General features: G+C 34.1%; 1 protein-coding gene across 2 annotated transcripts; it reads right to left on the bottom strand.

Moving 5' to 3' along the window:
• Window positions 1-542: 542 nt before the first annotated feature.
• LOC117911338 (squalene synthase 1) lies at window positions 543-14508 on the bottom strand. Of its 2 annotated transcripts, none has more exons than XM_034825673.1 (14): window positions 14138-14508; window positions 12772-12814; window positions 10256-10345; window positions 9155-9230; window positions 6969-7038; window positions 5835-5978; window positions 5649-5753; window positions 5296-5442; window positions 4036-4111; window positions 2994-3082; window positions 2470-2561; window positions 2347-2392; window positions 2192-2261; window positions 543-859 (listed from the first exon to the last, which is right to left on the bottom strand). In XM_034825673.1, exons 1-13 carry the CDS (start codon window positions 14330-14332, stop codon window positions 2193-2195), a joined length of 1242 nt encoding a protein of 413 aa, XP_034681564.1. In that variant the 5' UTR covers window positions 14333-14508; the 3' UTR covers window positions 543-859; window position 2192. The 2 variants fall into 2 exon arrangements, with proteins under 2 accessions (XP_034681564.1, XP_034681563.1); XM_034825672.1 differs by lacking the exon at window positions 543-859 and adding an exon at window positions 1732-2033.
• Window positions 14509-14835: the final 327 nt, after the last annotated feature.

The raw sequence follows: 14835 nt of genomic DNA, 5'->3' as shown, positions 1-14835 counted from the left end.
AGGAGATGCAGGTCTCCTTTTTCTTTTCTGCATTGTCAGTTGAATATATAAAGGATATAATGAATTCCTAGGATGTAGCAGCTGACGGGAAGAATGAAGGATATTACGGTACCATAATGTTCCATTTTCTTGGCTTATTCCACTTAAGAGTAGAGATTATGCATGCAACAATTGAGATTTGGACAATGTGTTTTTTTCTTTTTTTTTTTCTGTTTAAATGGTCAATTTATTGGGTGTGGGTATGTCGTTTTATTCTTGAGAATTTATATCGGCTCCCGTCAAAACACGTTATAGCTAAAATTAAAAAAAAAATACCCCTTTTCTCTACTGCCTCTTTTTCCAAAACAAGAATTGTAACCTTGTTTTACTCTTGTAGGTGAAATGGGAGTAAACAGTGTTTGGAATAAAAAAATGGGAAGAATAGAAAGATTTGGACTATTGAGGCCTGGATGGAGAGGATTTATGAGAGGTTCCGAGTTCTTCCAAACAAAAGTTACCTATAAAAAAAAGAAAAGGTGAAAATGGAAGAAAACAGTGTTATGGAATAAAAAGTGGTGAAGAATTAGAAAGATTTTGACCATGCCTTTGAGGCCCGTAAAGGGATGGAGAGGATTTATGGAGGTTCCAGTTCAAGTTCCAATGGGATAAAATTATGCTATTAAAAAAAAATTAATTATAAAAAACTTAACAAAAAATATCACGGATTTTTAGAAATTTAGCGTAATGTCCAGAACTATAGCGTCAAAACCTCTCATAGTGTTACGAAGAGCCTCTAGGCATTTCCCCGGTATTCAAAAGCAAGGATTATAACTCCGAATGCTGTAAATGATGTAAAGAGCGTCGGACTTGAAAATGATCTCTGAAAATGCCAAAAGAGGAAAAAAAAAAAATCAAAAACCTTATCAGTTCAATTCTAAAATTATTTGTCTGATAATCATTTGCTTATCCATTAGCCTTAAACAACACAAGTTTTCTTAGTGTTACTGGAGAAGTTAGATGGAAAACAATGGCAGAAAAAGGAAACAGTTGATGTATATGAATTTTTCAAGGCCAGAATAGTCTTTCAGCTGTAGGGTAATTTTGTTCTGAAAAACTAAATTCAATTATTAAACACATCCATTTTTTTTTAAAAAAGGTCAATTATGGATATGAAATGACAAAATTACCCTTTTCATCATCAACCTTTAAATCCTACCCATCTAAGAACCTTCCCCCATCTTTTCTTTTGTCAAATCTCCTTTTTCCTTTTCATCTTTTCTTCCTTTTTACATTTTTTTATTATTCTTCAAACGAAAATATGTTTTGGATAGAACTTTTGTGAAGATGATATTCCCCCTTTTCCCTTTTAATCTTTCCTTTTCTTACACTTTTGTTTTACTATTCTTCTAAGGAAAATATTATAGGGACGGAACTTTTGTGAAGATAATGTTTGGGAATAATAATAAATAAATAAAACAGAGAAAACGGATAATTCATAGATTTTGAAAAACCGGCTAAATGTGAAGATTAATATGAGTTGGGATTAATGATAGGGTTCAACATAAAAAATGAAGATTAATGAGTTGGGGATTAACAACAGGTTAGAGAAGATGGATGAGGCTTTTGTTTTTCTTCATGAAGAAGAGGTAGAACCCTAATTAGTGAATAAGGTTTGAAAGAGGAGATAAAATAAAAAATAAAATAAAAGGTGAGAAAGGAGCAGCCACAGTATGCCCGTCCGACCAGTTCATGTAAATACATGCAAGTCACCTACCCAAACAAGTAATTTCATGTAAATATAGTATAATATAATTGTTCTTATTTTAGCTTTACAACACATAGATATAGCATTTTAGCTCAATTCCCATAGTGAACAACAAAATAGGAGCTCATTACGTATTTAATTTGAGTCCCTTAACTTCTAGTAGGACAGGAGATACCTATTGGATTTTTATAGAGTCAAGCATCACCCATAGAATAGTATATATAAACACTAGGAAACAACGGAAGATCCTCGGTAGAAACCATGCAGTTTTGTACCCATCCATTAATACCTACAGGAAATTTGAGAAAGTTGATTTTGCAGAAATGAAACCAGTTAGAATATCTCCCCTTTCTTTTTTTCCTTCTTTTTTTGGGGAATTTTTTTGAAGCAATGTGATTGTGTATTTCACTGGTGGTGCAGGAGTCTGATAAAGAGAAATCATTGTACCTTAATTATTCTGACGGTTGGCAGATAGATACGCGAAAATGATGGACAGTATGATGAAGAATGCCACAATCTACATTGAGATTAATATAATCACTAATCAGTAGGGAATCTTCCATGAAGATATGACGAGGTAGAGAATTAGCATATAGGCTTACCAGAGCCGAATTATATCTTGGTTCGCTCCTGATTACATAGGATTTCCTGTTGGAACGCCAACAAAATTGTCAGACACAGAAATCGGGTTGATAGAGGATTACTGTAGTACTTTGACAACAAACCTTTTGGTAAGGGCTCCAGATTCCCTGCAAATTTTCTGTACTGCTTCTAGCCTGCTCAATGCTTTTGTAGCATTCGGGTCATTCTTGTCAACCTATAGCAGCCAACCGCAACACTATCTTCAGTGAATAATAACACCAGTATAGATCAAGAAGAACAATGAATGTACCATCTTCAAAAGCTGGCTACCACCTAAGACTAGAAAAGTTCCCTCCATTTCCAAGGAAACTGCCATTGGGTGATGATTAAAGAAGAGCCACTACAGTTGTTTAATTTTATTAGTGGTAAATAATTACGAGTATACCCCTAATCGTCATGGCTTGGAACTCTCATTCTTCCTATTTCCTTTCCATGGCATTACCATCTTAAAGATTTATTGAGCATCTAAAGAAGTTTTGGTAAAAATAAGCAGAGTAGTATATAAAATGATGAGCAAATGGTATATTAACTCTATTAAGTTGAAGAAAAGCACTTTCTTCTTGCTGGCTAATGCATCTCGTGTGGTACATATGAAAAGGCGCCGTACCTTGGACTTCAGCATACAAGAAAAATCGAAGAAAGCACCATAGACATCAGACATCGTTTTTGTTCTGTCAATAACTTTGGCAGTAAGACCTAGAAAAAAACTCACCAAAGTGGACCGAGAGTTAAACACCAGTTAACACGGCATATTCTGTTTGCTAAAAAAAAGAATTATATCAAGGTAAAGGACAGCCCCCAAAACATCACTATCAACGATATTCTATCATAAGAAATCACAATCATCCATAGAATAAGAGAAGGGAATCAGTGAGGGGGTGCCTTTCTCTTAGTACTATCCATGATATTCTATCAGAAGGAATCACAATTGTCCATAGAATAAGAGAAGGGAATCGGGGAGGGGGTGTATTGTAATAAGACAACTTGAATGCAGGTGCAAGCAAGATTTACTCATTCAAGCATTTGCAAATTCATTGAGCATCAAAATTATTCAAATGCTAAAGAAACATCCTTCTGTATGTGTGTGTAGGCATGTTTATCACATCAATCAGCTTAACAAGCTCATAGGAAGGAAGCTCTTCAATATCTACGGTTGGACTTCAAGCAGAGGGATCAATATCAGTCGGACCACAGTTGAGCATAACTAAAACAATCAGTTAATCATTACCACCAATCATAGCCACCTTCCATGGCTCAAACCGAATTTAAATCATACTACTACTTCTCGATTATGAATTTAAAACCATTAGGTCAAAGAATCAAATGATAAATACAGCTTCAAAACCACCAGCAATTATCATAGCAATATGTTCACAGATGTCTTGGACAACATGAAGCAATCCAAGTTTAACATTGCCAGGTGTCTATGGAACTGGTCACTCAAGGTCAATTACTATTTGCCCATACATTAACTTCTCATGAATTTTTAATAGTATTATCATCCAATGACAAAAGTAAAAACTGGAAGGTGTAAAGGAAGTGCAATAAGCATAACAAGAAAACCAATAGAATAAATTAAGTAAAGTTTCTCTGTTACATGTTTAACAGTCCAGAAGTAAGGAAAGCAATATCCATAATTAGCAACTTACCACGCCTCATTTTTACTACTCCTCTGAAGACCTCAATATTGTTGTAGCATAAAGCTAGTGTCCCGATTGCCATGATCTATTAAAAGTAGCACAATATCAGATGAGACAAACTTCCACAGGATCATCCTATAAGGATTAATGATATCAACATGATGAACATAGATGGCACTCATCAAATCAGGCAAAATTGTAAAAGTCAACCTATACACAATAAGAATGGTAAAACATTCGAAACTTTTTTATCAAGTGATAAGGCATGGTAGAAATAGAAAAATAGAAAAAGAAACAAACGAATCCCGAATTGGGACAGAACTACTAGCTCAATAAAGAAAAGATTTAAGATCAGACTATTACCTGTATAGACAGAAAAAAAAAAAAAAAAAAAAAAAGGAATGTCATTCAGCCAATGGATAATGGAACATATCATTCTATTACCAAACCATCGGGTGGGAAGATGCAATTGCCTATTCCAGATGGCTACTATGTGGTTTAACTTGTTCAGGAATTTTAGCATGCGATACTGTTGCATGCTCATCTTACACAACAGATTTTCCTAGATTTCTGTTATCATTAGTTGCTATAGTTTTAACAAACAATATTTAGCAAGTCCAGAAGATGAATACAATCGTTAAGTACATTGACCAGAGTAACATATAAAAGTATTAATAAACTTTCTCCAGACTCGATCTATCTTCAAATTGCACAAAAGAAGCAAAGTATAAGATCAATTTGGGACGAGCTCGAAGGAGGACTAGGAAAGAACCATAACTTTGGAAGTAAATAGAGCTATATTACAAACAGTTATCACAAAAACGCTGTTACTGCTTTATGCTTGATTTTTGAGATCTCTTGAAATAGCAGGATTAATGAATGCAACATAATGGCATAAGCTATGTAAAAATGTTCGTCTACAACCAGTAGTATCCTTTTGAGAGCCTTCAATGCTAAGTAGAAACTATACTGTCCATACAGCAGACCTTCAGCTCAAGGGTTATTATTATTTGTGTCCAACCAGGAAAAAATGAGACTAAATCGGTATAGAAAATGCTGATATTTTTTTTTATTCATTTTTTTTCCTTGATCAGAGAAATTATTATTTAGTTAGAGACTAGAATATAAAAAAATATAGCATGATAGGCAAGCTAGATAACCTGCAAACGTGAAATCACTGAGAGGATATTCGTTACTCCCTTACGTGAATACAAACAGGCCAATTTATGGCAAATAGAGAAACCAGAAGTTAGTAGAGAAGATTTAAACCTGTGGGATAGCACAAAATCGAAATATTGCTGGACTCTGCAAAGCAGACATGTATTTCAGGCAATCTTCCATATGTATTAAAGCATTAGTGACCATGTCATTCAAGCATTGCACTGCTTTGATTGAGTTTTCCTCCTCTTTCAAGTCCTGAGATAAATATTTTCAGAATATAGCAATAAATAGGCAATAAGACTCAAGCATAGATAGGGATATAAAAATCTTTTACATTTTGGAATCACATATCCACACTGGCAATTATAGTATACTGCATTACATCATGAAAGAATCAAAATGACAGATAAACTCATAGATACAACTATAATCTGAAAATAAAATATGGGAAAGGAACACACCTCAAGTTTGTTAACATATTTACTCCAAATCTCACGGGGCCAAAACATGCGTGACTTTGGGATCTCATTTATATCCTCCAGATAATCTCGGATTATATTTGTTTTCTGGGATTTATGAGACACAAAAAGTTGAGACGGGATGAAGCATACCAGTTGCAGCATATATCAAATTAATACAACTATTACCTGAAGAAATAAACCCATTGAGTTGGAGAGTTCATCAGAAGCCAAATCTTCCAACTTGGAGGCATGGAAAAGCTTGGACAATCCTAATCCAACAAGTCCTGCTACATAGTGGCAATATTCATCATAGTCATCAATGGTTTCCACCTGCAATAGGAGTAGAATTATCGGCATCACATGTGAATTACATTTTATTTTTCAGAACTTTTGGGCATAATCCAAAGATGAATTTAGTTCTAGTGCTATTCAGATGTTCATTACATAAGGAGGTTATTTGGAGAAATACAATGTGTGTTAGAAACTTCATAAAAAAATATATTCCAATCTCAAAGGAGCTATTGTCTGAGCTTCTGCCAGAATTATGGTTGTCTACTAACACAATAATAGATGAACAAACAGAGATCTCAAGGCCAGTCACCAGATACTGCAATTCATAGTATGACAGCAAAATCTTCTTCTTTTTTTTTTTTTCCTTTTTTGTCCATTTACATTCTTTTTAACCATCCAAATAGCTAGATTTATCGGATGTTTGAGACCATCCAAAACAGGGGATCTGAGAAAAAAAATTTCAACAGCATACTCACTGCTAATAAAAAAAGTAACACACAAGTCCAAGATTTTACACAATTTATGACATAAAATACTATCATTTCAATAACTATGAGCTTGATTTTATTTTTTTTATAAACTACAGCTTTTATAATTGGCAGGCTAGTGGATAATTGAATACCTACAAAATGAGACAAGAAAAAGGAGAAGAGCAATGTGGATGTGGTGTTAGCACATGCTCATGAAAATTGAAATTGGGAAATAAGGCTATGTTAAGTTAGGGGTCATAGCTGAAGATTTCTCTTGCAAAATTTTCAATATTTTGGTTTTGTGGACCGATCAAAAGTAACTGCAGAACCTTATTAGTCAACTTAATCGCACTGGTTTCACCAGCCGACACAACAACTTAACACGAGTATTCTTGATATAAGCGACCGGTTAAAGCAAACAGAAAGAAATATAAAAAATCCTGAGCCAATTCTCCTTTTTCTCCTGCATGATACATTCATTATAAACCTCCTCTTTTTTTGGCAGAAACAAACATTTCATTGCATAAAATAAGAAAAAACAAAGACATTCATTACAAACCTCCTTGCAAATAAATTTTGCCATTCCTGCCCCCATTCGTTTGGTGATGTCTTCAATTGCCTCCTGATAACTGCAACAAATTTTTTGGATAACATAAGTGGTTTGTAGAAGATGTGTATGCATTTTTTTTTTATCAGATAGAAGATGTGTATATATTCAAGAACTCAAAAAACATATTCTTATATTTCAGACAAACAAATGCATGCAGCAAGTTTAACCAACAAGCACATCAAATAGATTCCAATGCAATCATACAAAGGGATTTAAGCCTATAAACTTAGACCTTGTTTAGTAACTGTTTTTAAGAACAGTTTTCTATTTTCTAGAACAGAGTTACATGTTTGACAACTAAAAAGTAGAAAACAATTTTTTGTTCTTAAAAACAAAAAAAAAATATATGATATTTTCAGAGAACATCTTTTAATTGTTTTCACTTATTTTCTAAGGATTGTAGTATGAAGTATATTCATTAGGAATATACTTCATACTACAATCCTGCAAAGGACCTCTATGACATGATACCTAGATATAACCCAAACCCAAACTTTAAAATCCCAGCTACTTTAGATTCCAGTGTCTCAAAACTAGAATTTCTTGACTCTGTTTAAGCATCATAACATGGAATAACAATATATTTGGAGAAATTGTTAGCATCAACTCACTAAACTATCGTGGTTACCTATTCATTTTGCATCCAACGATTGCAATCAGGGAAAAAAAAAAGGGGAAGAGAAAAACACATCCTAAATGTAGAGGATCTGTACTGTAGCTAACCTCCTTTGTAATCAGATTCTCAACAATCAGCTGCATTACTAATCACTAGATGACCTGCCAGTTGTTTTGGAAACATACAGGGGCAGGATGCTCATTGGGCATCCAGTTATTTTGGAGAAGTCAAGGGCCATTTAGAATTCAAGCCTTTCATGTTTTTATCAGTGACTAGACACTCCAGGATCCTACTGTACACAAAACAGTGGCAATCAACCTAGACAGATGGTTTGCTGCCATAGACCAAGTGTCAATAGGTGGACAGTTGAATTCTGGAAATCATAACTTATGGATTTATTTATTTATTTGATAGGTAATAAGTTCTTGTGGATATGCATATAAAAAAATTAAACTGCAGTGTAATTTCAAATATCATGCAAGATTATGCCAACTTGAACCTTTCAACATCAATATGAAAGAAATTTTTATTTCAATCATATTCTAAAACTATGCTCTTAAAAATTACAAAGTTAATGTTCATCTATAATGATGAAATTGGTGACTAAAGGTTAAATATAGAAATTTATGATTTCCCGATTGTTTAAATGAAAAGATTGCAAGTTTGAACTCGGATGTTCAAACTTGTTTGACTTCACTGATGTCTTCAGCAAATTAGTCCTCCTTAGGTTTTCTATAAATACATTTAAAATGGCAGTCTGGTCATTACAGACCCCAGATAGCCACATTGACATCTAGAAGTCCCCCACATATTACAGGCTACAATTTTTTTTTTTTTTTATCAATAAGTATATAATTGTATTGCAAAGAGGCGCTAAAATAGCGACCCACCGAATTATAGTATAAAGGGACTTACCCCCTTACAAAAGGGCCCATACAACAAGGGAAAAAACAAAAAAAAATCCTCTCCTTTAACGCATACACACCCACTCTATAAAATCTATTAAGGTCGAAGGACCATCTTTTATCCACAATTTGGTTTCCGACCACAATAAATACACAAAAGATACTTTCAGCCTTTGAATGAACAGCCTGCAATCCTCAAAAGCAATTGAATTTCTAGCCTTCCATATAACCCAAAACAAGCGTAACGGTCCCAATTGCCACACCACCTTCCTCTTCTTTCCCACAAAAGAGCCCCTCCATCCTAAAAGGGTTTCCTTGACCGAAAGAGGAAAAACCCACAAAACTCCAAAAAAAGAAAGGAACAACATCCACACTTCCCAGTGACTACTAAGGACAAATATGCAACTAAGCACTTGAAGAATTTAAAATCTAACTTGTCTAGGAGCCTTTGACTACATCCTCATGACATCAAAGGTGGGGGAATAAATAGAAGATACAGTTTTTGATCAGTACATGGTTGCAGGAGCTTTAATATGAATAATAACAGAAGTCATATTCACAGATAGAAACATTTGAGTATTTATAAGAGGAAAAGTGCAAGAATAAAAATTAACCCTCTTTCAAGCTCCAGAAAAGCAGTTGAAACATGATGGAATTGGTCCATGAGAACCTTGTAGTCCTTTGTACCACCTTAACAGAAAAGAAAGAGGCACGATTAGGGAGCAAACTAAAATTGTATACATGTCAACACATAAATATATACCATGTACTCTACAGAAATATTTTGCAACTTTGACAGAAAATGGTTTTCAGTTCTTGCTTTGTATGGTATAAAAACACCATGTGCTCTACAGAAATATTTTGTAATTTTTGAACAGAAAAAGGTTTTCAGTTCTTGCTTTGTATGGTATAAAACTATCGAGATAAGAAAGCTGTTGCCCCTAGCTAAAAGAGTTTGCTATATATATATCTATATATATATATATATATATATATATATATAGAGAGAGAGAGAGAGAGAGAGAGAGAGAGAGAGAGAGAGAAGAAAATTCCAAGACCACATAGTGAATATTCTAATGAAAAGGACAAGTGCAACCTTTAAAAAAAACAAAAAACTGGTCAAGTGGCTCTGCTTGAAACTTAAATCCAGTCTTGGAAGAGTGGCATATGACAGTGTATTTTCTAAATGAACCACATTAGAAATTGCTCTGAACACATCCAATTGTCAGGATTCTGAAACAATCAGACATATAGTATGTTCTCCAGGACTTTACTTCTCTCTATGGTTGATATTCTTAAACAGTTAGACATAAAAGAAGATAATTGGCTTCTATTATTCACAAAATTTTAACAGGAAAGCTTAGATTTTAACATGAACTTCTGCAATGAAAATTCAGAACTTTGTTGCTATTCATTGAAGAGTTAATGGAGACTTTACAAAGTTGGACGTAACCAGAGAAACCTGGCGGTGCATAGAAACGCTCCAGGGAGCAGGAATTAGAACACAAGAAACCAGCCAAGCTAACTATCATAAGCACAGCCTAGCTTCTTCCTTTTTCACTAAATTAAAACAAAATATCTGAAAGAATTTAAGGGCCATATTTTTGACAAAAAAATAACCAAAACAGTATTCTCCAGTTTGTGGAACCAAAGAAACCACAAATAAGAAATATGAAAGAGAAACAAATACGGTGAAAAGAGTTCATGATCCTCACATGCAAAATGCCAGTCACGGTCATATATATGACGATGAAAAGCTATCAGAATAGGCACTTTGACATCTGTAGGAATGCTTGTATCATCCTCTGTAAAAGAACCATAGATGAATTAGGAGGGTGAGCATATATCCACTTAGTAACATAGTATAACTGAAAGTAAGAGATAACAGGAAATTTTGAAATAACACCAAAATGCCCCAGTGAACCTTCCAAAATGTAGTGATCCATATGAACAAAGTGCAAAAACAAGACACAAAAAAATTATACAAAGGAGTTGATAGAAAATTGATTGCTTCAGGTGTAGCAACTTAAAAAAATAAAATAAAAAGGAAAACAAGAGAGAAGACTGAAAGTTTTGTCATTCAACTAAGTCATCAACTAAGGCAATATATCCATGAAACCAAGGTTTGGTTAATCTCAATTTTGATGATAACAAAACAAGGTTTGGAACTAATATTATATTTCAAGTGTGATTAGGCAAGAAGATTTCCAAAGTGGCAATCACAAAGACAAAATCAAGCCAAAGAGAAATCAATAAGAAGAAGAAGACCTCAAAGAGAAGCTCTTTTCAAGACCCAAGCTTCATAAGATCTCTTTGTAAGGTTGTTGGTACACTAAGTTTTTTCATGCATTATATTCTTTACTTATGCACCAAAATCATCCAAGAGTTATTTCGTTTTAAATCCTTTAAAATTTGATGATTTCATGTTTTCAACTAAAACCTTGTATCAAATGCTTTTCAAACTTGTTTAAAAGGTTTTAAGTTGAAAAGAATGGTTGTTGAGCCAAAAATGGCTCAACCAGTTGAACCAGTTGAGGAATAGGTTGACCCCCAACTCAACCGGTCGAGGAGCAGATCGACCCCTAACTCAACTGGTCAAGGAGTGCAAAAAACCTTCTCTCTCTTTCAGAACGGTTGTTCAACTGGTCGAGGTTGAGCCTCAATTGGTCGAGGTCCAACGGTCACCTGTCAAGCATTAAATGCTAACGGATAGTCAACCGGTTGACCCCCAGCTCGACCGGTCGAACTCCCAACGGCTAGTTTGGTCGTTTTCTTCTATAAAAAGACTACAATCTTCATTGTTTAAAGAACTTAACCTTCCAAAAACTTTCTTAAATATATTTGAGCATTGGAAAAGTATTTTTTAGTGCACCATTGTTCTAAAACTTGTATATCTTTAGTACACCATTTAATCCTAGTTTTCTTGTATCATTTAAGCCTAAAGTTTTGTACTAGGATATTGATAAATTATTTGTATATCTTTGAGAGGAAGAATCTAAGTGTGAGGTATCACTTAGGGATTCTCAAGTGTGGGGTATCACTTGAGAGGTTGTTCAGGAGTGGGGTATCTCTCGAGGATTGTAAAGGGTGCTTGGAGCCAAAAGTCCAAGAGGGTAGATTGGAACCATAATCCAATTGTATTGCTTGAAGACTTGGTTTGGAAGCCTTGAAATAGTGGAACTTCAAGCTTGGGATTGAAGCTAGAGGAGAGTGAACGTAAGCCGGATTGCGCTGAACCACTATAAAAATCTTGTATTTGCATTCTCTCTTCTCTATTCTCTTATTTTATATACAATTGTTTTTATATTAATTTATTATATATTTGCATATAATTATCTCTTGCATTCATATAATTTAAATTTACAAAAAGAGACCATCACCCTATTCACCCCCCTTTAAGGTGATTACCATAGGTTGGATTAGCCTAATTTTTCTAACAATATCAATTTTCCATCACGTTTATTCTATAAATTTTTTTGTCAACATTTAAAATAAATTTCAACGAATCAATAGTGCTCCTAAAGTGATAAGGTTCAATTCCAAATGTTCAAGACAAAACATCCTCGCCAAGTATAGAGAAATATAAAATTTATTCAGTGGATTGTCAATAATAGCAGGCATTCAGGATTTTTGTAACATTAAAATTTGCTTAGAAAATAAAAAGAGCCTTGAATCCACCAGGGCCAACCATTTGGAAAACTCACATTTTTATCAGAAGCTGGCAGCTGTTACAAATAAATTCCAAAACTAATAAAATTGATGCTAAGGAGAATATAACCGCCCCATAGAATATCACAACTTAATAAATAAAAGGACGAGAGGTGGTAACCATGCAACCTTTTAATATGCAGTAAGCATAACTAGGACCTCATATGCACATTGAAATTAAAAGTGCCGAATATCATACAGTAGTAAATAAGAATCCACTCAAGAACAGAGTGGACAAGTTGTGGTAACTGGTCATGGCAGCAGCCAGAAGCATTGAGATGAAATATCCAAACACACACTAAATGGAGTATAATAGAAAGAAGTCTGAAAAAATCATATAAAGAATGTAGGGAAGCAGGGTGGAAAATTTCAGTGGCAGCAGGCACCAAATAGAAGGGCTAGCATACATGGCATTAAGTTAATGATTTAAGCAAAAGAATGCACTATGCCAAATACAACCCATCAGACAGAAATTATAAATTCTAGCACACATGGCATGAGTTTTAAGATAATAGGTACAAACCAACAGTGTCGAGTGCTCGAAGAACCAAATAGAAAATGCATATCTGCAAAACCATAAAAGAAATCATTAGGAAAGTTAGAACACAAAATTCAACGGTAGACTAAATTAGTGGCTTTCTTGTTCATTTGTGGAAAATCTAATTCAATTTAAGGCACAAAAAGAGAAAAACAAGATCAATCTCCACTAGCTCTATGAAATCTCAGAAGTCACTTTATGCCCTAAAATGTGTGATAAGACTTATTAGTGTCTAAATCCATTGAAAATAGACAAAGGTTGCATACTTCTGTTTTTCTTTTTTCATTTTTTTGGCGAGTTTAGAACATTGTATGCCTGTGAAGAATTTGGTGTTGATGAAAGAAAATGAGAGAAATTAATACCTGATCATTCGGTTACTTGATAAATTTTAGCAAACTCATTCAAATCTAATCAAAACATTCACAAAGTACATAAAATAAAAACACATAACAATACATCGATAAAATATACAAAGAATATTTAGCAGTTCGATATCCACAAGGACAATCCAAAGTTCAGAGAAAACAGTGATTTATTTCAGTTGTCCACAATTTGCTCTGTTCTTGGACTCGCTGAAGAAGAGACAAAAGAAACTAATCCCTAATAATTCCATGAAGTGAAAAACTGCTAGTTCTTAGGAGTTGACTGCACTCTCTGAATCACACTTAACAAAGGGCAAAATCTCACACACGAGTATTGAGAAAATTTAACGATTTCAATATCTAAATCTAGAAGTCAACAAAATTATCGGTAAGTTGCTCTGTTCTTAGACTCGATGAAGAAGAGAATAAGAAAAACTAACACCTAATAATTCCAGTGAATAATGAAGGCACTGGTTAACTATCCAAATCGCACTCAAAAACACATAAAATCTCACAACATCTATTAAAAGTACACATCAATTCAACATCCGCAAGAGTAAGATAAGACGATCCAAAATTCAAACAAAACACCAAAAAAATTAATAAATAATGACCTAAAAATTCCACAAACATAATAAAATTTAGGATGCCCACTACAATGTCGGAATCGCTCCAAAAATTAAAATTAAAAAATTAAAAAATTAAAAAAAAAAACTCACACATCTAGTAAAAGTAATCATCAATTCAATATGCGCAAGGATAAGATACAACGGTCCAACATTCAAAGAAAACAGCAATTTCACTAAAAAAAAACTTTCAAAAATATCAACAAATTTTGCTTTTCTTCTGCTCGATTGAAAAAATAAAATAAACCTAATAAATTCGATTAACTAATAAAATTTAGGATGCCTCTCCACTACACTGTCAATATCGCACTAAAAGAAAAACAAAAAAATCTCGCTCACAAAATTTTCAGAAAAAAAACTCACGGCGTTGCGGAGCTCGGTGCCGAGCTGTTGAATGACGAGACCGAAGCTGCGAGAGACCTTGTGGAGCAGAGTGTAGCAGAAGGCCCAGTGCGGCTCCGGCGGGATCTGCTTCTCGGCGTGGCGTACCGCCATTTTCAGCTTCAGCAGCGGGTATATGTCATCCGGATGCGTCAAAATGGCTCCCAAACTGCCCATTTTCTCTGCTTTTCTCTGTATTTCGAGATCTGAAATTCGAGATTTGGAAATGGAGGAGTCGATTGAGAGTGAGTGACCAATGGATTTATAAAATCGCTGAGGTTGATTTTGGCGTGGTGGTGTTGATGCCAATGCTTGGCCTGGTCCAACTAGACGACTTTGAATAGGGAGGATTTCATGAATATAAAACTATAATATTAATAAAATATTTAGATTATTTATTTTGGTGGTAGGGATTTCCTATAAACAAATATTCTGAGATTCCATTTTTTATCATCCCATCATTCTTGGGGAGTATGTAAAAAGCATTTCTCATCAGTTTTCACATTTATAGAAGGAAAAATGTTTTAGCATATAAATAGTACACTTATCTTTATGTTAGGACATGATAAATTTTTTAATCCAAAATCATTTGATATTAGGAAAAAAAAAATGACAATTGAGATATTTGATTAACCCTATTCTTGGAAAGATTCTGAGAAGATATATCGGAAATAAAATTG

Source organism: Vitis riparia, chromosome 3 (assembly GCF_004353265.1).
Source record: "Vitis riparia cultivar Riparia Gloire de Montpellier isolate 1030 chromosome 3, EGFV_Vit.rip_1.0, whole genome shotgun sequence".
Taxonomy (NCBI): domain Eukaryota; kingdom Viridiplantae; phylum Streptophyta; class Magnoliopsida; order Vitales; family Vitaceae; genus Vitis; species Vitis riparia.
This window is presented reverse-complemented; position numbering and strand designations above follow the sequence as displayed.